The sequence below is a fragment of the Pleurodeles waltl genome, chromosome 6 (assembly GCF_031143425.1).
Source record: "Pleurodeles waltl isolate 20211129_DDA chromosome 6, aPleWal1.hap1.20221129, whole genome shotgun sequence".
Taxonomy (NCBI): Eukaryota; Metazoa; Chordata; class Amphibia; order Caudata; family Salamandridae; genus Pleurodeles; species Pleurodeles waltl.
In genome coordinates this window covers 1,427,943,411-1,427,968,658 of record NC_090445.1, presented here as the reverse complement: position 1 = coordinate 1,427,968,658, position 25,248 = coordinate 1,427,943,411, and the positions used below count along the sequence as shown (strand labels likewise).

The window sequence follows — 25,248 nt, the reverse complement described above, 5'->3', positions numbered from 1 at the left end:
TCATATTGAGCGGTCGCCGGATGGTGATCCCAAAGAGCCTGCAACAATGGGTAATGCTAGTAGCCCATTGAGAACATCAAGGCACAGCCAAAGTGAAGTTGCGCTTCCCTGAAAAGTTGTGGTTGCCATGCCTTGAGATAATTGTCAAGGTCCTAGTGCGACAATGCCTTGCCTCCCAACTTCCCAGCACTAGGAAGCTTCAGCACACATCATCATTGAGGAACCCTGTACAACTCCATGGACCAAAATAAGCATGGATTTTGGAAGTTTTTTTAAACAAGAAGATCAACATGGTCCTTATTGAGAGCTACTCGAAATACCCTTTGGTAGACGTAATTGATTCAATGGCATTTGCCTGTGTGGCGTCCGCTTGGAAAGGGTCCTTGCACTCTTCGGCTTCCCGGAAGAGATCAAAACAGACAATGGGCCCTGTTCCAAGAGATAGATTTCAGGGAACTCTTTGAGCGCCTAGGAATCTGACATCGCTGCATCACCCCATAGTGGCCACAAGTGAATGGAGAATCTAAGGGCTTTATGTGCAATCTGAAAAAAAACCTCAGAATTGCCATGTTGGAGAAGACCGACCCAGTTCCTACGCGAATATCATGGAATACTTCACTGCTACACTCGAAGGCCCCATGGACTTTGATGCTCAATGGACCCAGGTGAGACGCCATCCCATTCCAACCTGAATGGGCACCACCACTCTATGAAGAATAACACACATGTGAGCCTGAAGAGGCGAGCGACTATGAGGCAAATCATACAAGGCAACACGGTAATCCTCAAGGACCAGGAAACCAAGATGGATGTTCAGGGCGGCGTTTGAACCAGGAAAATGCATGGTAGTCAAAGTGCATGGCACAATGATAACGGCCTGCAAAGGTCGAGAGACTGTCACTAGGAATGTATCATGGTTTCGCAAAGTGACAACCCCCATCCCTCAGACACTGAAAGATGAGGGACAGGATGTGTTGATGCACGGCTCCCCTATGAGTGGAGGAAGTTGTTGTCACACCTTCAGGAGAGAGTACAGTGGAATACACCTGTGATGAAAGACACAGGTGCCAAGACTGTCCAATGAACCTAGCAGGGAAACAAGGCCTGGTCGCTCATGCCATCAGCAATACGACCTGAGGCTGAACCCACAGCCGAGTCAGCAACTAAAGGACTTTGTGAGTTAAAAGTTATATATATATCTTTGTTTATGATCTCACTAATGTATTAAAAGTTAAGGTATTTTTGGCACAACGACAGAGTGCGGTTTTCTCTTGCTAAAACAGAAAGAGAATCTTGTTTTTTGAAAATATGGTTGTCCTGCCTCAAACCAGCACCACCGGAGAATTAAGTGCGCCGTAACACGCAGATCAGGACATCTTTTCTTTCATATATATATATATATATATATATATATATATATATATATATATATATTGTTCAATACCAAGTTGGGGAGGGATGTAATAAGGCACTCGGGCTATTACGAACGCCTGTGTGACCCGGATATAGAGCACTGCACATCCTTTGGCCAGGCGTGGCCGAGGGATATAAATAAATGGGTCGTAGACCACAAGCGGTCGTACCCATGTACTATTATACTGGTTGCATGTGTCCTTTTCATTACAGCGTCACTTGTAAGTGCATTGCTGTATCTCGCAACATCATAAGGCAGGCTTGCGCAGCGGCCCTACCACAAGGTTGTTGCTTTTAAGGGTTGATAGGCAGTGGCATTATCAGATATCCAACATGGCAAATGTTCACGAAGGAACGTGCACAATTGTTTTATAGACATGTGAATAACTTGCCTGCTAACTATTCCTGTTGGTGGTTGGACTTACTAGCTATACTCAAGACAACACGAGGCTGGCATGAACACATTTTCCAAGGCTGCTTTTAGCAGCCTCTCAGCCACTCTCTGTGTTGTCCTGTCTCTACTGTTCACCGCACCACAAATGCAAAGGTTGGCAAACGTTGCTATTCTTGTAAACGGAGAATGCCGATAACGCTTCCAACAGTTAATTGGGGAATTACTATCCAGGGACATTTATGAAGCATGACGCGCAGTTAAGTGGAAACCCCTAAATAGACCATAAGAAATATTTACAGAACTCTCTTTTACAGGGTGGTAAAGAGAGTGATCAGGAGTGTTCCAGGCAGACAATAGACCTCCCAGTGACCTGTAATATAAACCAGCCCCACATAAAATGATTCGAGGTGACGATCTCTTCAGCAGGTTTATGAAAAATGTAAACATATGCCCTTCTACATCCCAGAAAACTCTATAAATGTTTCAAACACTGACTAACCTTGGCGCCAAACTACCATGAATTCATCTCTATGTCTCCAGCTGTTATGACACCACATTTATAATCATTTGTACTCTGTGGCACTCTGTGTATACTCTCAAAAGAAGAATATTCTGTTTAACGCATGACTGATGCCCAATTTAGATCTGTAGGCTAACACCTTTCCTTTGAGGGATCCACACTGCAAAATGTATTTTAGTTCGAAGAAAGCTCTAATTGCGGCTCTCATTGGACAGTGCTTCAATGAGTGAATATTGTGAGACCACAGTCCTTCCCTAATGTCATGTTTTTGAGTCCCCGAAAGTATGAAAGGACCCACTGGTCCTTACAGGTGGTGTATGTGCTTGGCTGTGAAGCTAATGGGTCAAAGTCACCATTCGAACACCTCTAAATCAGACCCCCCTGCCCTAAAGTAATAATATCACAATACTGAATCGATGCAAGTTGGTGGTATATAGAGGTGTTCCCCATAACATAATGTAGCTTTAGTCCTGAATGTTCTGCCACCTGGCGTAAGACTTAACTGCATTGTGAAGGGTTGTTTCTAGTGCCCTTGAGTTTCATTATACTACAGGACCAAAATCTTTAAATGCAATGCATTTTTTGAGCTGCCCACATAGATTGCCCTGGTTTGATGCTTTTATGTAGAAATGTTCAAGGGTAAGAAACTATGAGGCACATTTAAACTCTGTTTGCACCGAATTAGCGCCATTCTTTTTTTACTCTAATTCTGTGCAAAATTAACTCCATATTTATGCTTAGGTGCTAGGCCCGTCTAGCGCCAAATTTATGGAGTTAAGGTCATTTTTTGGAAGTGGAAACGCCTTAATGAGATGCAAGGTAGGCGTTCCCATGCAAAACATTACTCTATGGCCTTAACGCCATATTTATACTCCCCTGCAAAAATGGTGCAAGGGAGGGAGGAGGGGTCAAAAAATGGTGCAAAGCTAGCTTTGCCCCCTCTTTTAACTCCTGGGTCAGGGCAGGCGTTAGAGGACCTGTGGGCCTATTTCCATGATAGAACACCATGGAATAAGCCCACAGGTGCCCTTCCCAGGCCCCAGGGGCACCCCCGCCCACTCCAGAGGAACTGCAGAGGATGGGGGACCCCATCCCAGGTAAGTACAGATAAGGTGCAGGTAAGTATTGCATTTTATTTTTTAAAGTGCCATGGGGGCACTGAAATGGGCCCCCATACATGGCACAGAGTGCAATGGCCATGCCCAGGGGACCCTTGACCCCTGTGCTGGCCATTGGGGTGGGTAGGTTTAGCACTGTAAAATGACGCTAATCTGGTTAGAGACATTTTGTTTACTCTAACCTGCCTAAAGTCATTTTTTGGTGCTAAACCCCCTTCTTCTATACAGCCAACCCCACCTGACGAAAGTCATGTTTTTTTACTCTAGCCTACCGTTTGCAATGGCTTGCACCATTCCATAAGTATGGTGCCCAGCTGGTGCACAGAAATGGTGCAAGCCGGTGCTAAACTTCTTGGTGCAAAACTGAGTTAGTGCAGTTTTGCATCAAAAAGTTTAAATAAGGGCCTACGTTCTTGTAATGAGAAACATTCAAAACAATCAATGTCATAAAACAGAGTGAATTGAGAGTTCATTCCTTAATGTCACCATTGACACTGTTCTTGGAAATAAACTCTTCGCTGCAAATCAATGATTTCAGTTTGATTATCCCAGGCCTTTAAGCAAAAACCTGCATACTCCAAGAAATCATATGTGTGTTTTTGTCCCCATTTGTGATTTTGTATGAATGCAAACACATAGACAGGCCTGGACTGACTTACTATGTCCACTTGTGGTATTACTGAAGATAAGGAAATAGGATTAATCTGATCAGATATATTGTTGGATACATGTTCTTGCTTCTGCACCCTAATACTACTAAATCTACATTTTCTTGCTTGCAGGATGCTCAGAAGGTTACCAACACTGGGGGTAACCAGAATGATGGGGACTACAAGCCCACAGATGAGAAGGATGATGTTGTACTTAATGCAGAGGTGGGCTGGATGACCTCTGTGAAAGACTGGGCAGGTGTGATGATATCAGCTCAGACCTTAACAGGGAGGGTCCTGGTAAGCCTTATTTCTCAATTTTATGCAATAAGTTTACCTGAAGGCAGGTTGCATTTAAGAAGTCGTTCAGTGGCACTGTTTGCAACTAAAGATGTCTGAAACATTTACCAAACTATCCCTAGTGACTATGGTTCAATTGTTTCAAATGTGGAGTATTTATATTTCATGTTCATGGAATTGTTAGTGTTTCAGTCGATCTGGATGACCTGGGGTCCCATGGCACCCATCTACAACTCAAATAGTTGCTTAAGTGTTATGTGTACTTGTCCCTGAGATAGCCTTGCTTGGAATTAATCCACATTCCTGTGACAGGTCTAATGGGTCTAATACATTGGTGGCTTGCTAGCTGATGTCACCTCAATTACCCAGATGATCTTCAAAGACAATGTGGCACTCTGTACTCTAATTGAGAATACCACTGACCATCCTAACCAGATTCCTGGAACACTGGCAAAATATTTCCATTACCCATTATCCAACTAACTTTGTGCATGGTTGGGTAACATGCTATCATGCCATCTGTAATTTAGTCTGGTTATTGAGTCATCAATGGTACTGCTGTCATCATATTACATATCTGTTTGGATATTGTAAATGGGTAAAGGTTTGATCACATGCAGTCCTTCCCCATTACATGCATATACGATGCCTGTATTCCTTTCTTAGTTCAGACTTCTTCTTCTAAGAACCATGTCATAATGCAAATTGATATGTAACTTGTGCATCTGATAGTATGGGTGAGGGAGCTGTGTAAAAATCAGTCACTTAATAGAATAAATTGTGTTTACCTGGCATATTGCATAATGTCTCTGTGGCTAAACTTCAATAACTACCAACATCTCATTAAAAAAATATATGATAACTCAAGTGATGTGCTTTAAAGTACAGCATTATTGTTTCATATCTGTATATATATATATATATATATAAAAAAAAAAATACAAAACTTCCATAGTAAGACGCACACTCAGGAATTCACAAAAAAATTCATAGTGTTTATTAACACAAATATATATATATATATATATATATATATATATATATATATATATATATATATATAGTTGTTGTTTTCTTGTGATCCTTCATCTTCTAGTATATATATGGTGTGAAATCCCTGTTTCACGTTTATTGAAAAAACATTGTTACCCATGGTTTCTCTTCTGTACACCCTGAACAACAATGGCTTTGCTGTGTTTTTGAGTATAGTTCTAATGTGGGACTTGCAGGACTGGGCAGAAAACCAAAATCAGTTGTGACAAAAAAATTCAAAACAGCCTCATTCTGTAGACTAAAAGTAGCCATTGGGGCATGGTTGGATCATAGCAGTCCAATCAGCTCTGAAAGCAGCCCTCTCCCCTGTATCTTACCTGGACAAAACAGTGAATACGAATGGTTAGTATGGCTCTGATAACTTGTGTTTACTTCAGACTGCATGTTCCAAAAGGATGAAGTGTTTGTTCTTACTGTTACTTAAACCCTTGATGTATTAACAGAACCTATTTCTGGATGCACGCCTTCTGAAGACAGGGAGTATTAATCGAAAGTACCCAAGATACAGCGGTTGAAATGATGCAAGTGTTAGCCTCACCTCCATTGGATGGTCCATGCCTCTATAGTTTTCTGAAGTCGCTTAGGATTTTGTAAAGTTTTGTGAAGGCTACCCCAACTGTCAAACACCTGTAAATCCCTTTGCAATGAGAATGAGCCAGCAGAGCTGTTTGGCAAGTATTTCAAAGTAGTACTGGCTGAGATGTCTTCATGAGACCAAGATTTTTATTCAGAATGGTTTCATGCTCCTTACGTAGGAAGCTTGTAACTGTTCCCAGAATAGCAGAGAGGTGAGACATGGATTTACCTTTAAAAAGAGAACAGCCAAAGTTCATTGTAGGGCACATCCTCTGATTTGGCCCAAGACCGAAATTCTTCTTGACAGGGCCTTTATCAGATGTGGCCAAAACATTGTAATGGTAAAATGAACTGGGAGCAGCCCCAACGCCAAATGAGGAAAAAATCATGGAGTCTGGATTGATCCAGACCTCTTCTTCAACCAACAGGCCACGTGAATCGTAAAGAGTACCAACTACTAGAATTAAAAATCCAATACTGCAAACTGATCATTGTATTAAAACCACAAGAATACGTGTCCTGTCTCTTTTGGACAGCAGCAATGCAGTCTGCACCAGTCTGCAGAGAAATATTTAGAGAAACTGCAGAGGATACAGAACAGGTCAGTTAGACACTAGTTAGTTCCAAGGAAAGCTGTCAACATCTCCCTAGACCTGGCAGAGATCCATCAGCTTCCATCAGCTTCCTGTGAAACAAGAATCCAATTGGGAGGTTCAATGTACAGTTTATAATGTTTGCAGGGACAAAGGTCCAGATTTTATGGGAAAACCATCTTCTCCCCCAGTAATGCCCCAGCCTCAACATCGTATCTGGCACTGACAAGAAAGTATGTCAAACCAAATTCATAAGTACAGGACACTTAGCTTGGGAATTTTTTAAACCCTTCACTTATTGACCTTCATACTTGACAGTGTTTCTAGTTCAAGGAAGTTTTTCATCCCCCAGCCAGGTCCCTGCAGGATCATACTAATACCCTGTAAATGGACTCTGGCCCAACTTTTCTGCTTCAGGATATCTCAAGACCATCACCCATCAAGAACTAAACACATTCAATTGAATTCTCTATGTGCACACCTCTCTGGGGAGTCCATAGGGCCATAGTTCAGCAACATCCTGTGCTGTGACAAGACCTAGAGCAATAAGTCTGGAAAGAAAGAAAGAAAGAAAGAAAGAAAGAAAGAAAGAAAGAAAGAAAGAAAGAAAGAAAGAAAGAAAGAAAGAAAGAAAGAAAGAAAGAAAGAATAAATAAGGTTGAACTTAGATAGTTACAACTTTTAACTATTTTATTTTCCTCTTCACAACACTCTTTTTCCAATCTGACACTGGTGACCTATTGATATTATAAGTGTATTAATATTCATGGGTGTTAGCAGAGCAAGACCAAAACTCCACTGTTAACCAAACTGAGCCGTCTGCTAACTTTCTCATTAAGGCTGCTAGATTTGAGTGGCAGCACCACTGAGCACGGGGGAAGATCTGATCCTGTGCTGTGTGACAGCTGCCGGTCTAATCCTTCTAGCCATCTAGCAGCACCTCACCAGTACCTAAATAAAGGTGATTTGTGGCAGGCCTTCGCGTGACAACTAGATTTCTCAAGGAAACCTGTGAAGAAAAAGATCTTACCCCTTTCTCTCAGTCATATGTGTCTCACACAAGCACAGACAAACAGAATCAGGACTGGAGTCAATAAGATTTATTGAATCAACTGCATTCTATGTAAAAAAACATATATTGCGAGTATAAGGATGATAAAACATAATAAAAGCAAAGCAGTGACAAGGAAAGTGAAACAAAGGAAAAGAACAACCATACTGTCAAAATAATGGTTTTAGAATCTCTACCTGCACTACTAATATTCTATACAAGAGCATGACAGTATAAGCCCTAATCTGCCCATCAGGCGCCCTGGAAGGAACTCATTCTCCATATCTGTGCTTGTAGGTAAAGAAGAGATCTGTTAGTCTACTGAGAGTCCTCCCGCAGAGAGGCAGAGAAGGCATGAGGTCTCAGCAGAAACTGCAAGGTCAGCGTGCAGCATACAATGGCAACTGGCTGGAATGCCCCTCTTTCGTATAGGGGGTAATGAGGTGTATTATTGTAAAACATATGGTGTTCTGAAAAACTACCGTTACGTGACAATACGTATATTTCTGTGTATGAGAGTTAGGTACATGATGAATGCTTTGTGCCGTTAATAACTCGTAAACTTATCATGTTCAGCCTTGGGTGAAGCACAGAGTGAAAATATCATGTGGAGAAATTAATAACATAATTCTGCATGAAAGAACAACTGATAAAATAATAAAAACATCTCCACCAAAATGAAGCTTTTGCTCAAATAATGAAATAAATAAAATGCCATGTATCTTGGTAAAAGGGCATAAGGTGCAGGCCTAAGCTAAAATAATGTGCCTGTGTAATTGCTAAAGTAACCTCATGTCAGTTTAAGAGGCCCTCAGCCATTGCGGGCCAAATATTCTCGTAGGTCCTAAGAGAAACTTCTGTGTATCATGACATTCAAGATGTCATGAAGGAGTGGCGAGACCTCAGTCGGACATTGATATTAAACCATAAGAATCGGTTATTTCCTATCATGCCATTTATAAGGCTGCTTCACAAAAAAAGACAGGATGTATTTAATAGAAATCGTAGTCAGAAATATTCACTGAAATACAGAGTTGTAATTTATTATTTAAGCAGAAGATAGTACTGGTCTATCAGGCAATTTGAGAGAAAAGGTTTACTTGAAAAATGTGCAAGTAGTGCCATGTTCTCTCGTTTAACAATTGTTTTTGTCATTATGGGTACTGTTTCCTCTTCTCAATTAGCTGTGTATGTTATGTTCGATTTTTTGTTGAAATATTTATTGACAACAAAGAGGAACAAAAAAATAGGTTTGTAGAGACAGTGTAGTACTACATAGCCACTAGGCCTATAACTAACAATGATTACGAATTCCCTATTGACTCGGGGATGTTCTACCAGTCATCTTTTAAAGGTCCCTTCTAAGGATCTCTTTGTGACCTTGATGTGAATGGGCCTCGAAAACTCCCTATCTATGCAACGGGGAGTATCGTGGTACTGTTACTTAGGAAATGTGCCTATAAGAAATACAACTCTTACTTCTATGTCATAGTGGTTCTTCTATTTCATCACCAGTTATGAAGTTTGGAATCTGAAGGACATGACGGAGGGTAAAAGCACACCTTATTTACCATGGTAGCTTTGATGCTTCATTGTTTATGTTTCTTCACTAACTATAAAACTATTATATAAAGAGATATGATTGGAGCCATATTATGTACATCTTTTTATATGGTCTCACCTTAGACCTGCATACTTGGGTCGCAAACCTTCAATTTCTCTGGGCAGCAGATGGCGTCTCAGGAAGGATTATCCTTCTGGCCATAGGATTCTTTGTGAGGCACACCCTCCCTACAATGTGCCATTTCCACCAATGGAAAGCAATGTTGTCATACCCCCTATACAACGCTCTCTCATGTCAGAATCCACATTTCTGTAATATGTAAAGTACCATTGCAAAGCAAACATGCCCATTAACACAGCTATCATGCCGGAATTCAATAAGCTTAGAACAGCAGTCATGCCACTAACCAAATTGCCTCGATATGTGCAGCCATTTTCAATGGAAGTTCCTGTAGCCACATGCTTCCAATCTCAGCGCCCACCTCTTACTCCTCTCTCCTCAGTATTCTATTCACATTGGGGTGGGGGAAGCTCCTGAGCAACAATGGATGCGACTGTTGTACATAGAACTTCAGGCTCCATTCGCTGACAATCGTACAGAGAGGCTTACCACTCAGTATGTTGCTGAAGGTGTTTCCTTCTTCGTTTAAGGCGCCACTGTTTTTGCTACTGCAAGGAGGCAGAGAGAGACCTAATGCCACAGGCTGTTAGCAGGGTCACCTAAGGATGTCAACTTCAATTCACTTGTGCATGTACATTTTAGGAAATCTGCCTTTTCTGCGTGGTCACCCCAGATTTGTAGCTTTTTGGTGTACTGTATATTTTTGCTGGCTTTAGAACGAAGTGCACTTTACCTCTGCTAACCCGTAGTAAAGTGCCTGTGCTCCTCTTTTTTAACCATGATGCCACCAAAGTACATTGTTAGCTAGGCTGTTTTGCCCAGAACAGTATCTACCAGGATAAGTCTGTAGGGTAATGCAGGGAGTAGTCTTAGAATGGGAGAAGGTGCTTACCCAGTAAAATGTTGTTGTCAGACCCCAGATGCCCCTTGACTGCATCCTTGGCAATGAGCTCCTTGCATTGAGAAAAGAGTCAAGTAGGGTAGTTGTCCGTGGATCACCAAAAGCACATACTCCTGAGAGTACCATAGCTAAGCGGAGGGTATAGAGGTACACACGAAACCTAAGGAGGTGGTTGCCATCCACAGTAGGAGGACCAGAGGGTCAGAGGTTACCTGCTGTGAGAGGACCGGATCCCAAGAATGACCCTGGTGAGGCCACCTCTGGTGTGGTTGCACTGCCTGTGCTGTCACATAGACAGAGGACAGGAGACCTGCAACAGGCAAAACCCTGCATGGCACCACAAGAGTGTGTCATCCTTGAGGGGGGCTGTGTGTCCGTCCAAGAAGTCCTGGACTGCAATCCATTGTTTCTGCATGGACACTTCTGATTTTTTGCCTTTTGCTGGACCTTATATTTTTGCTGGCTGAAGAACTCTGTGCACTTCATTCTGATAACCAGTAGTAGGTAAATTGGAATATACCTGATTGACAGATTCAACTTGCCTGTACGTCCCCAGTACATGGTGTAAAAAGTGAGCCCAGTGCCTGACAGTTAAGTGCCACTTGTGCACTGCAGCAGCTATTGTGCCATACACTATGCAGGTAGTGATAACATGGCTTTAGGCCTATCCTGAGTTGCCTGATTTTTACAGTGTATCACCTGCTATGTGGCCTGATAATGTAACCCTTTTTGAAGGTAAAAACCTCCCTTTTACATATTAGTAAGTCACCCCATGTAGCCTTATTACCCACAGGGTAAGGTATATGGTATTTAAATGTGGAGCATATGAAAAAATAATATTACCATTTCCCTACAGTGACATGGACCAAAATCTATTTTCACTGTGGCAGGCCTCCCTGTCCTATGTAGAAAACTAGAGTATTCAGGCTTAACTCAAAGGAAATCAAGTGGAAACCATTTATCAATGCCAAAACAGTCAATAAGTAAGAAACAAGACACAATAGAAAACCACAATCTAATTTATTGACATAGACCATTATTTTTATCTGTAAATAGATATCAAAATAACAGTAATCAAATGAAGGAAACCAGAATTATGATTTTTGAAAGTTTTAATAAATCACTGCTTTTTACTAAAAATGTTGTAAAACGTTTGTATATCAGTACACTTCACTTTCAGTGGTAGTCTATGAGCCTCGATCTCAAGGATCCTGGGCAAAGTTAAAGTTTCAGGCCAACTGTTGGATACGGGTACCGGGTTAGTCCCGACCAAGATTTTACCTTTGCACTTTCCTGGTTCTTTTTGTCTTTTATAATGAATTCAACAGGGCCCTCTGTAGATTCAGTCCAGCTTTGGGGGTCAATGTATCGATAAAGTCCGCAGGTCAGGTGAAAGCTTCAGTTCTTTTCACCTTTCAAGTCTTCCTACAAACTGGTAAGTAGCGGTAGTCTATGAGCCTCCGACTTTGGGCTCAGAAACGTTATTTTTTACTTTGGCTCACAAGTTGCAGTACTATGGTGATAAAGAGTACACTTTAGCACTAGCCAAGGGTCCAGGACCTAAGATGGACCTCTGGGGGGCTACTACTCAATCTTTTGGTTACACCACTAAGTTCAGAGTGAGCTCGTCAAGGGGCATTTTGCTGGTGGAGGGCTTCTTTAGCTTTTGTCTCCCTGATGATTAACATGAGACTTGCCAGCTAGAGCCTGGGGTTCACTCACTGGTGCTTGGCATGAGTTGGAGAAGGTCCAGCCTTTGGAATCTATGTCCATGGTTTCAACAGCAAGAGCAGCCATTCTCTTTCTGAGCCTAGATGTGTTCTGAGTCTCAAAGCTGATGGTGCCACTTTTTTGCCAATTTGAAGTTTGTGGGTGGCTAGGACCCACTGGCCAATGGGGCTATTATTCCCATGGGTCAACCCTACTCACTTTTACATAATTTCCTATGGGGTTGGACTTAAACAATCTCGCAGTGCATCTCTCCACCAAATCCAAGATGTCGAGACCCTTCTTTCACGGGACAGAGCAATGGGCATGCCTCTGAGGTGTGTCCAGTATAATTAGCCACCAATCCTGGAAAACTGACCTGCAATGGGTTTTCCTCCCTTGGAAGAGATGCCAGCCTGTCTGCCTGCGCAAAGAGAATTGTGATTTATATTTGCCTATCAGAAACAGTAGCCCCTTTAAACCTGGGCCTAATGTGGCGACTGCCCTGTGGACATCCTCCTGGAGGATTCACACTTCCTCTTACCAACAGCCCTTTTGTTCATCATTCCTGAGAGTGCTTCACACCTCTTGGAAGAAGGGCTCAGGTAGAAATCACTGTAGTTGATCAGAAGTGGCTACTAGAACTCTGGGGGAAAGAAAGTTAATTGAAATGTGACTTCAGCAATAAGTCAGGTTTGCTGTAACAATAATTTGATACCTCGAAGTACTATATTCAGTGGTCCCAAATGAAAGTTAGTACTTAGCGCCTGGCTAGTGAAACCCTATATTAGTCAATGGGGCTGCTAGCCTTTCTACAGTACAAATGACATTTTTTAGTTTTTACTGTGAGGCATGTATAGTTAAATGTAACATGACCTCCTTTTTATTTTCTGGCATCCTGCCTTATAGGCTACTAAGGCTTGCCTTAAGAGTGAATTACAAATATAAAAAAGGAAGGTTTAGGTGTGGCAAAAGGGTTCTTTTTGGCAGGTTAAAAGCTGCCTGATTAGGCTGCAAGGGGACACCTAAAGCCATGTCTTCACTTTGTTACAACAGCAGTGGCACAATAGGTGCTGCGGTCCACTGGTGACATTTAACTTACTAGCCCTGGGTACACACTGTTCCATATATTAGAACTTTATAGGTAAGTTCAGTATGCCAATCAGGGATTAGCCAATTGCGCATACACTATAAGGGGTCAGAGCACATGCCCTGGGACCTGGTCAGTGAAGCCCAGTGAAACCTGAGTAAAACAAACAGCAGCATCATCCCAAAAACGTGTGTGGTGAGCATACAAAACAGGCATTTTTTTACACTCAGGAATGGGACAAGCTAGAAAAAAATTAAATAACTGTTTTAATAGTTATTAAGAGCCCAGTTGAATTGAAGTCAGATTTTAATGAATATTAAGGAAAAGTAACATTTTGAAAGTTACGTTTTACCTGTCTGAACTGTCAGGCATATGACTATTCTAGCTCTCAGTCTGTGCTCAGCTGTGAATAGGTGTATAATAGGTGTGAAATAGATGTGACATTTCTTGCAAGAGCCATCAGTAGGCTGACCTGAATGTGCAGCGACAATGTTTTTGAGTGAAACAGAATTTTCAGGGTAAGCCTTTAAGTCTCCAGTGTGAAATGCTACTGGATTGGTTTGTTGAGCCACATGTAACACTTGGGGCATGTTTGGAATGCAGAGAATAGGATATCAAGACAATTCTTGCTAATCCTTGCCTGGTTGCTGAAGGACCCTCCTTTTTTTTTACCAGACTTCTGTCTGTCAGTTTGTGATAGGTATGGTGCCTGCCCCAAACTGGATTTTAGTGTTAGATGTGGAAGGACACTAGGACTATGATAGTACACTCTCCACACACACACACACCCCAGCCCTCAGAGCCCAAGTTTAGTGCGGCTGAAGTCCTTCTCCATCGTAGGTATGTCCTAACGTATTGCATTGTGGTCTTGTTTTCAGTAAGGCAAACAAGAACTGCTGCAAAAGTAGGTAGCTCAAGGTCTGTGAAGGTTAAGGAGGGGCCAGAATCACCCCCACCCACTAGTTAGTGCCAGGTATACATGTGGCATCCCCAGGCACCCTCTTCAGAATACTTTCTGGACCTGCAGAAGATCAGAGGAGAACTGGACCTTTTTGGGGCTATTTCTCAATTCTTATTTCTGATTCCACCTACTGTATTTTTGTTATTTATGTGTCATTTGCTTAATTAAATCATACAATGTTTGTCTAATTCATCTTGGGATTTAAATTGCTTTGCATTTTGACTTTATTATTTTTTGGAACTGCATAAATACTTTACATATTGCCCTCTGTTAAGCCTGTCTACTATTGCATGGGGTGGAGCCCAGGTTAATTTTATGACTTTGTGGTTTGATCGTACAAAGGGTTGTGGTAATTCCTTGAGGTGGGTAGTCATCCAACTAAACTAATAATACAATTACTTACACACATGCCCTCTAGTACTGTTTTAGAGGTGACATGTTTTGTTCATGCGAGAAAAACATAGGGGGCGATTTTCAAAGGGCTTCTGCACTGGTGGCAGAGGCCTGCAGTCATGGCAGGGGGCCTGAATTTGTGTGCAGGGGACTCGGACTCATGGCTGGACCTCCACAATGAGTAAGTGCAGTGTGGAGGTCCTGTCATGAGTGCAGGGTCCTGCCATGAGTGTGCCCCCCTGTCACACATGCAGGACTTCCACCGCAAGTGCGGTGGCCCTTTGTGAATCGTGCCCATGCTCTTCTAATCAGTACTGTTTTGAGTCAGGGGTGAAGGCAGTTGCCTGTTTGGGTGCCGGCAATGTAAGGGGTTATGGGCAGCATGTTGCCTTTCAAGGCTGGATAACAGCAGCTCATCTGCCTTACGAGTAGCTGCCTACTTTGAAGTTGGCCGGGCAATGCTAGAAGTGCTAGTCTGGCCACACTGTTTACATCTAGAGGTAAGGGTACACCAAAGGCCGAGGGAGTGTAGTATGAGAAAAACCTGAAAGTGGCTCCTCTGCTTTACCTGTCTGTGAGATAGTGCACAGTTCAATTTCTTTCCCCTGGGTGGCAAATACTCAGCAACTAGTCAAAGGAAAAAAGCCCTTTATCAGGCAGTGCTAAAGAAAATTTAATTTCCTGTATTTATACCAAGCAACAGCTACTGTCTCATCAGCCAAAGCACTAATTTCACTGAAAGCAAAGACACCCTTGAATTGTGGAGGCGGGTTTCAGACCCCAGGAAATCATTGTCACTCTGGGCAAGTGACTGGGCTCTGCTGCTAAATTTCTGAATGCTCAGGCCACATGCTTCTCCAGTGGGAGATTTCGGCAGCAGGGGTAACAAGTACAAAAGGTTTCCTGAGATAGGTTAGTTTCCATGGTAACTGTAGTTTCCAAGACACAGTAGCCATGTATTTCTACATCTGTTTGTCACATTTCTGTTATTTAAGGACTTACAATTGGCCAACATTCAGCGTGTGTGGGTTTTTTGTGTGCTGTTGGTTGTGTGGTTCTTTATTTTAAAGTGCCAATCCAGCCTTTGAAAGGGGGCTGTTGGTTGCATACTGCCAGAATGCTCAATAACAGAGGCAAACACAGTGAAAATAATGGCGCACCAAATGTATTGGAATCAGAGCTTGTAACTCATTCCTCTCTCTTTGCTTCTCTTCATATGCAACTAGCATGTGTTACTGGTGTTCCTACCAGTATAATTTCTAATTTTCTCGTTTTTTAAAAGCAGGCCATAAATGGTTTTGTCTGCTTTGCATTTTTACCTGCTGCAAATCGATGAAAATAGTGAAGTGCAAGTGTTTTCTTCACCACACAAACATCTAGGGGCTTCCTTCACAGCACTAAAAGTGGCCGAAAGCGTAACAAACTCTTTGTGTCGAGAAAATAAAACCCCATGTTGGGAGTTTCTTTACTCAATACATAAGTATATGGCCAAACACGCAGTGAGTTTTGTTCCTATGCATTGGTCTGCACCACTTTCCCCCATCCCAGGAAGGCCAAATGAATGGTGGTTGCCTTCCCTAAATAGGGCAGAATGAATCTCACTATGATCTTCTGGTCCTCTGGTGGATGGGTCACGTGGCCAGAGGTTTATGCTGATGGAACCAGCAGAGCCTCTGCCGGTGTAAACCTGCCACTTCTCCCAAATCAAAACTGAGTCAGGTAATCACAAGATTGATGAGATTGGAGGAAGACTGTTTTTTGCAGCCCTTCTGCGCCACCAAACTCTAAATCTAGCCAAAACTCCACCCCCTTCCATTGGAGCACCCAAAGTTTTAAATGCATCTTCGTAGTTTAATTTAATCATTTTTTTAGGAACAACAAGCTTTGAGAAGAAGTGCAGTCTCCACAACTTGCCTGAAGCCACCATAGGTAATTTAGCCCACCCAGCATTCCCTGCAGACATATGTCCTGTCTAACATGGACAAGACATCAGACCACCAGGATCGATGCTTTGTTGCCGTCCCCGGACTCACAGGTGATGAAAACAATAGCTATTGGTCGGCAGCACAGTCATTTCGTATCTCTGGTACTGGAAGTACCACCCGGAATGTGGTGCTGCACTCACATCCCTAGGTCAATGCTCCCGCTGCAGCACAGTTTTATTTGTAACTCTATAATATTTTATTGTGTATTAAACTACTTAGTAATACAACGTGAAGGTCAATAATAGAGAAGTACAACGTAGAATTAAACACAAGCTAAAATGTTGGCAGGACATTAAACTATAAAATGGGATACAAAATATTTAAGGATGTTTGACGTTAGTGAAATGCGGCACAAAGTATGCTCTGTAGGAATAACATAGAGGCCATTGATTCAAGCATTCTTGTCTAAACGCCAGCATTTGTGAGTTGTACTTCCTATACACCGTTAAGAAACATTCCCCACAATAGATGTTGGAAACAGGAACTAAAGCCAACATATATGCTGGCACGGTGGCACAGTAACTCGTGTGGCATCAATGTAAGGCATTTACATTTTCTTCCCATGTCAAACCTGAAAATCGTTTTAAATCACTTCTACACTCCTTTATTTTCCTCAAAACTGCCTTTGCATCCAGAATTGACAATTTCTAAATTAATGTTTAGTATTTTATCTGTCATACGGATTTATTGAAGTTCCCTAATCTCAAAGTTTGGTTAGGGGTTATATACACCATTGGGAAACCGTAACAGAAGTTGTTCAGAATTTCGTTTTAGTAAATTTGTTTGTTTTAAAATATTTTATTTTGTCAGGTCTGGAAACCCATGGATTTTGATTTCTTTTTACATTGACAACAAAGAGCAGGGCTACATTCTGCTGTTTACCAACCTATCCATCTCATTTACAGGCTAGTAACGCTCCAGCCAATCAAAGCAATCCTGCTTCTAAGATGTTTTTTCTGTCTCTTGCTGAATGAAAGGTGATGTTTCGGTACTCTCACACTCATTAGAAGAATTCACGTTTCAAATGATCTTTAATCATCTATAATCTCAAAAACTGAAAGCTCTCAGCTGCAACATAATTGTTCACCTGCGAGAATTAGGTTGTGCAATTTTATAAAGTTTTACAACTAACAACATTACCAATTGTTTTGCAAAAATAGCACCACCCTTGAGTGTGTAAGCTCATCACAAAGGCCAAAAAGGGGTGGTAGCACAAATGGGGGTGGGTGACAACAGGAACTTTCCTCCTGTGGCTTAGATCAACAGGTGCATTGATTGAGCGCTCTATGTGCAGGCCGGATTGGCGGTAGTGGGCATCGGGCGTCCGCCTGTGAGACCGGAAGGGTGGGGGTTGGTTTTGCAGTGGTGGAGTCCGGTTTTGTTACTTGGAGTCGGTTTTGCAGCGGTGCTACCATATCAGCCTCCAGTAATAAAAGCAGCAGTGCTTCACAGTCCCTTCCTCTCTCTCCCCCCTGTCCTGGCTGGCGTGATGAAATTGCCAGGGCTACTTTGGGTTCCCAGTCCGGCCCTGGCTAAGTATCTGCCACTGATATTGCTGCATATCTCCTTTTCTCATTGGCGGAACTCAGATGGCTGGACTCTGGCAGTGGGGAATGAGAGGTGCTGATATATGGCCATTGTAGTTCCTCACTGTCACCCCCCTCTACAATATCTCTGAGATACAACTAGAAACTCTATTCCCGGCAGCGAAACTTTCTGTATCAGTTGTGTGGTGTAAAACTTTATCTCAGGTTATTTCAAAAACCTAATTGTTTCCTTGCTTCACAACTTTAGGTTGTGTGTCACTTCGTCCACAACTATTAGAATGCAATTTAGTACAGATCTTAAATTAACTGGCTTTGGATTTGCTAGTTATTGCTACTGGGAGAATGTCTGTGTTGTCCTCCGATCTTATGATCTCACGTGGCTGAGTCTTAAAAAGAGAAAGAAACATGTAAAATCATTCTTGGGGCATGCAAATTATGGGCCAGGAAAACTGTAAGGTTATCTACATGGAGTAAACTGCATTAAGCGCTGATATTCATCAACATGCAAACATCTTTTCATGGACAAGGCACTATTGTGCTACTTTGTTTCATAATCCCGGCATGAGTCACCCAAAGTGGAAAAACATCCTCCTTATTGAAAGTCCATTCTTCTAAGGAGCACATATCTCCCTGGTACAGAGCTTCATCGTATTCCAGAAGTAATGAAAGGAGCACACATCTCACTTTAAAGGTTGTTTGGTGAGTCAAACCGTTGCAATTGAGGTGGTAACTTTGTGTGGGTTCACATCAATAAAAATATTGTTATGTCGCTGTGATAATTGCCGCTGCTGATGGATATGTCAATGTCCCCTCCACCACCAAAACTGTAATCTTCTGGCTCATCATCTGTGCTGTTGTTGAAAAATCATCCCTCAGTACCACAGTCTATCCTGCAAAGATTGCCTGTGGTGGTGGGATTTTGAAACTCATCGATGACTCCACCAAAGTTGTCAACATTATGGAGTTTTCTTCGAAGTTTTCCACTCTATTGGTTGTTTTGTACTTTATCATCAATGCAGACTGGTCCTCACCTCATTATTTGTGTGTTACCCGAGAGTGATAGACACTAGAAAACAATCATGGTAAGAGAACTAGAGTCCCATTCCTCAATATATCAACAGGGCACCTGATTTTATGTACAGTAAGAGCTATAGCTCCCACCTTCAAAACAACAGTAATCAAGGACATTCATGATATTCTTTTCCCCAAATGCAAACATTGTTGACAGTATGATTACTTTGTGAGTCAAAAAGATGAAGATGGTTTTCGGGATGATCCTGAAAGAAATGAAGAGATGCCGTAGGTGAATATGTACTTCTTAAGGAGCCATCTATCTATGCTTCTCTGCTCCCAACCCTTCCAGACGATGTACCAAATTTCATAGATCTGATGTAGAGCGCAGCTACGGAGTTCAACACCCCTCTGAATATGTATCCAAAGACAGTGAATATGTTGTAGCTAAACAATATGACATGTTCAAGAAAGGCTGTGAGAATACCAATTTCCATTTAAAAACATCTTCTGAAATCTGGAGAATAAGGGCTATTTGAGATGAGTTCACAAACGTGATGGATATCCGATCTGCCATATCACAAGAGCATTATATCCTATTACGCTTCTAATATGCAGATGGGATATCTGTTACATTTGTGATGGAGTACCTCATTCACCAAAATCTAAATCAGGCCTTAAGTTATGAAATCATCCTTTAGAAACATGGACCCCAGCAGCACGTTAGACTAGAAAAATATGATGCCAGATGCTGAGCTGTGATATTTGCAGAACTTACCCAAGCTTAAGTCCATTGTGGCCCCTTCCACCAGACGTCATCCCACTCACCTGATAATAGGAGCAGAAAAACAGATGCCACAGCTACGATAATAAAATATGTGTTGCTGACCTTCAGAGCTGCTTAAAAACGATGCATTTCTTTCTAGATGCGAAACAGAATTGTTTCAGCTTCTGAGAGCTTGTCAGGAGACAAACAAGCTCTGATCAATTTGGCTGAGGGGCAAATGGACTCAGATTGTGTAGTCTGGCCTATTATACAGGGGATACTGGATTATGATGTCACATCTGCATCAAGGCAGGAGAATTCAGGCAAGAGGCTCAGTAAAAAATAATTTGTATGCTGTTTGATGGAACTTACCTCTTTGTATGCTGTTTGACAGAACTTACCTCTTTGTAAAATCAGCCATTGAATTGATACATCCAGTAAACAAGCATGGACAATGTCAATAGGTCTGGCTTTAAATTAATATTGTAGGGTAACGTGAGGCATTACAAGTAGTTAGCATGAGAATGAATATGTATTTGTATGGGATCACAATCTGTAGAATAATATTGGTGTAGCTTAAGAAGTCTGGTGACAGTTGCTTTGTCAAGCCAGAGCTAAAACTCCATGTAGGTAAATGGCTGCTCTTCTTCATCTGTGCTGCTGTACAGAAAAGTGCCATAATGTATCTAGTTATCTAAGACACTTTAATACAATTACAATGTCATTTGTGTGTTCCTGAAAGTTCAAGCTCAGACAACTGGATAAATTAACAAAATCATCACAGTTGTGTGGAGGGCAAGCACTTTTTGTGGATGCCCACAACTTCTACCCAATCAAAACTTGTTCTCTTGGTTTCCAATGTGTGGGCAGTGCCAATGCGTCTCTCCTGGTGACTCTTACATGATTGTCTGGCATCAGCTGTGCTGTCAAGCCAGACCATCGAAAGCATACAAATACTCCCTATGCAGTAGGGTACTAATCAGCAGGGCCTCAATCTGTTCCTTTAGAGGCAAATTTCAACCTTATGAGAGGCCAATGAAGCCTTTTCTGATATTGCTGTCAAGGAGTTACACAAACATTAACAGTCTTAAAGGGACAAGCTTTCCATTTGCTGGCAGTAAAGATCTAGGAAAAAGCACTTGAGTCTAGACCTCTCTTGGCAGCACCATCAAAGCTAGCCTGATTTGGTTGGACTGTCTCTCAAAAACAGCATCCACGTCTAGAACCAGTGACTGACATTTTTGACAAAATGGTTGCAGAGACTTCTCATATCCAGCATGCTTACAAGATCACATGAAAGCAACCATCAGCACTGTACTACTAAACACCACTGCCTTCACCTAGGTTTGTGCTATGCCACTACCACAAATATATACACACATTTATCAGTCCACCATTAATAACTATTATTTCAGAAAGTATGAATGTTGAAAAATAAGCCATAGAGTTGGTCCTAAAAGCTAAGAAAGCAAGGGCTATGTTTCTGTCACTGTGAAGTTCAGAAAAAGAAGAGAAATCACAGGTTGATAGTAGACTTGAAAACTGTTAACAATTAAATACTAAAAAAAAATTCAAAATGATATCCCTTCAACCATTTCTTCCAATGATTACTAAGAAAGAAATATTGCTCATGTCCACTCAACCATCAGAAGACTTTCTTTCTTGTGTTGATCCATCCTAAGCATAAAAGGTTCCTGATGTTCGCATTAGTGGGCAACCTCCAATAACTTAAAGTTCTTTTCTTTGAGTTGTGATTGGTTCCCTGGCATTTCATAAAATGTCCTGCACTTGTGCCAACTTATGTCTCCTTTTAATAATATTCTTCTTTGAGGTTACAGCTTAACTGTGCTAGTGTAGTCTGATCAGTAAATATGCCCTACTCCCAACTTCCATACTGTTTAAGCCTAAACTGTTGTTTCATTAAGGGATTTTCTTGATATGAGACTGTGGGGCAGCACACACAAAGTCACCCAACTGTTACCAGATACTTCTAATGGAAAGCCAAACATTATGCTTTGCCAGTGCTTGGTTCTTCTTGTTATTCATTGCTCTAAATTGCCAGATAATTTCCAAACACTTGTCATCTGCGCTTCTTTCATTTGAAGGGGGGAATATTAGTTAGATCATTTTAGATTTATCATTATTAAATCCGTTGTGACAATACTTTGGAGTTGGGATTTGTGTCACCATATATCTGCAGGTAGATATTTCATTGTGTCATTATGTTCCATGAGCACCATCCTTTCAGTGGCAAGCATGTGCTGTGGTACAGTGAGTTCCTGCACCTTTCCCTTTCCATTTAAGTCACTGCTGATACTCCTATGTAAGGCAGCGTCTGTGGTTGATGGGAAGGAGTCTTGTAGCTTAGTTGGAGTCGTGAGTTTGGAGGGGAGGCACAATCTCTTTGCTGAACTGTGCAGACTCTCTTCATTTAGCATGCCACTGGTAGCAGGGAATGGAAATGTTCTTTGCACTGTGTTTCTAATTGACAGCATCATACCACCCTCCATGCAGGAAGCAAACTCTGAGCGGTGCCCTATGCCCTGCTTTCCGTGGCATAAACACGTTCCTGGAAGCCGGAGTGAGAAAATAGACATTCTGAGTGTCCTCCAAGAGCCAACCAGGATGTACAGACCATCGGGACTCATTAGGCTTCATCAAAGGACAGTCAATCAGTTTGGCAAAATGACCAGGTTGTTTCATCTTTTTGGAATGGCTGCCTTTCATGAACTAGAAATGGTTCATGTGATCAGACCGTTATGGCTGCCTCATTGCAAGAAATTAGAGTTGCAAGAGCACTTCACAAATTCCTGGAATGCTTAAAAGTCATGGGTAGTCTCAGAAGCGGCATCCAGATATTGAGGTTTGGGATTCTTGCTGAAACCAGAAGCTTGTTAAATCTGAGAAGACTCAATAAATCTTTTAGACATAATGTAGCAGAGACATGCTTCATGAATTCCATGTATTTTAACAAATATCTACTAGGTATTATGTAGAAGTAATTGAAGAAAACTTGATAATACTGTGGTTGACCAGCCAGTGCATAAGTCTCCTTTCCAATTAGGAAATTGCAGACTTCTTACGGATATGGACCTTGTCCATATGAGGGGTGAGAGGGCTAATTAGCCCATAAATCTGCTAAAGTTAAAAGTGGAACGTTTTTGATCTGTGCAAATATCAGTATTGAATTGGTTTTACTATTTTTTATATTTTTTATGGTGAATGTATTTTTGTAAAAAGTCTTGTGAATCTGGTTTTATTCCTCATCCTGAAGGGGACTGCTGCTTGTGACCTGTGTTTTGGGTCCCTGTACCCCCGATTTCATTTTTGGGATATTTGCTTTGGGGCTCGGTCCTTTCTCTTGCTGCCTGGTATCATTTGCAGCAGCCATGTTGAATGGGTTAGCGGTCCAGTTGTTTTTTGGACCTTTGAAACGTTTTTAGACTCTCTCTTAGACTGCACGGCAGATTTTATATGTGCCAGACCCAATCTTACAATTTTAGGAGATTTTAATATTTATGGTGAGATCCCTAAACAAACAGATTCAAGGCGTCCACTTGGTGGTATGGAAGCAATGGGTCTGACCCAACTTGTTAAAGGCCCTTCCCACGAAATGGCTCACACTGTTGATTTAGTGTTTAGTAACACTCCTGCCTGGACTTGTAGGTCCCCAACCCCACTAGCGTGGTCTGATCATTTTTTAATTCCTATTGAATTAGCCACGGGTACATTGGTGAGTGGGAGTATGCCGGTTGTTCAGGTTGGGAGATTGTGGAATAAATTGGATTAAGAGAATTTTCTAGTCACTCTGGAATCACTTAAGTCCAGTGTCATGTGCAAGAGTGGATCTGAAGTTGAGGCTTTCAGTGACTGGATCACGGAAAGTCTGGACATAGTTCTCCCCCTGAGGAAAAAGTCTGGTCCATGGAGAACAACTAGTGCCCCTTGGTTTACCCCCCATTACTTCTCCTAAAAAAGGAATGTAAAAAGTTAGAAAGAACTTGGAGAAAGCTGTTTGTTTCAGCAGATAGGGAAGCTTACAAGGGGGCTATTAGAAGGTATCATGCTGAAATTAAGGAGGCACAGAGGGTTTTCTACCAGCAAACAATTGAGGGTGCGGCAGGCTCCCCCAAAGTAGTTTTCCAAATATTAAAAGATATTCTACATGTGCCAGTGAAAGACAATCTTTTAGAGGCTTCCTTAGAACACAGCAATTTACTAGCTGAATTTTTCCACCAACATTTTTTGGACATCTATGCCACCTTTGGGGAGAATAGTCCCTCACTGAAGGAGGAGGAGTTTGTTAATGGTGTTAATACAGCCTGTCTTTCTCACTTTAACCCTCTTTCTCAAACTCAAGTGTTAGATATCTTGAGTGTCCTGAAATCAGGATCCCCCCTGGACCCTGCCCCTCCTCACATACTGGTGCAGGGGGCGGAAGTTATAGTCCCGATGTTGACACATTTACTTATCTCTCCAAAGGAGTAGTACATAGCTCTTGGAAGCATGCTATAGTGAAACCGCTATTAAAAAAATCTTCTCTTGATCCGACAGTGTTGAAGAATTTTAGACCCATTTCCCTTTTGCCCACCCCCACTAAAATTCTGCATAAATATATCAATTGGCAACTTTCTACTTTTTTAGAAGAGAATGGGTTGCTCCATCCCACTCAGATGGGCTTTAGAACTGGTCACAGCACGGAAACTGCATTAATTGCGGTGACGGAAGAGGCCAGAAAGAGGGTAGACAAGGGTCTTATCACAGTGACTATCATGCTGGACTTGAGCGCATCTTTTGATACTGTACACCACCAGGTTTTGATCCAGAGAATGAAGGAGTTCGGAATTAAGGAACATGCACTTGCCTGGTTTACTTCCTTCTTACAGGACAGGTCCTTTCAGGTCCTAGATCGATCGTTCCTATCAAACAAACTGCAATGCAGGTGTGGTGTACCTCAGGGCTCTGCCCTCAGTCCGACACTGTTTGATATCTATATGGCTCCCTTGGCCTCTTTGGTGGAGTCATTTGGGTTAGCTCTAGTGTCCTATGCTGATGACACCCAACTGGTGGTTTCCCTTTCTGCTAATGAGACTTCAGAAGGGGCCGCTTTCCATACTTGTATGCAAGTGGTTTCAAGCTGGATGACTCAGAGTAAATTGCAACTAAATGAGGAGAAGACGGAAGTCATGATACTGGGCCCTGAACCAAGGCCTGGAATTTCTCGCACTTGTCCTCGGCACTTAGGGGGTCATTCCAACCCTGGCGGTCGGTGATAAAGTGGCAGCCAACCCGCCAACAGGCAGGCGGCCAAAAAAATGGAATTCTGACCCTGGCGGGAACCGCCAGCACAGCCCGCCACTTTAACACTCCGACCGCCACGGCGGGACAGACAAACAGCGCGGCGGTCACCGCCAACAGGCAGGCGGCAGACAATGTACCGCCCACCCTATCACAACTCACCAATCCGCCACCTTTTCCGGGGCGGGAGCCCCGCCGATAAAAACACGGCGGAAACAGACTACGAACGGGAAAACG

General features: G+C 42.2%; 1 protein-coding gene across 7 annotated transcripts in view; it reads left to right on the top strand.

Moving 5' to 3' along the window:
- KCNMA1 (potassium calcium-activated channel subfamily M alpha 1) overlaps window positions 1–25,248 on the top strand; it is a 1,226,483-nt gene that overhangs the window by 278,969 nt on the left and 922,266 nt on the right. For all 7 annotated transcript variants that reach the window (XM_069240804.1, XM_069240805.1, XM_069240803.1 and 4 more), the window contains exon 2: window positions 4,228–4,395. In XM_069240804.1, coding sequence (XP_069096905.1) covers window positions 4,228–4,395 — 168 coding nt within the window. The remainder of the gene's footprint in view (window positions 1–4,227; window positions 4,396–25,248) is intronic.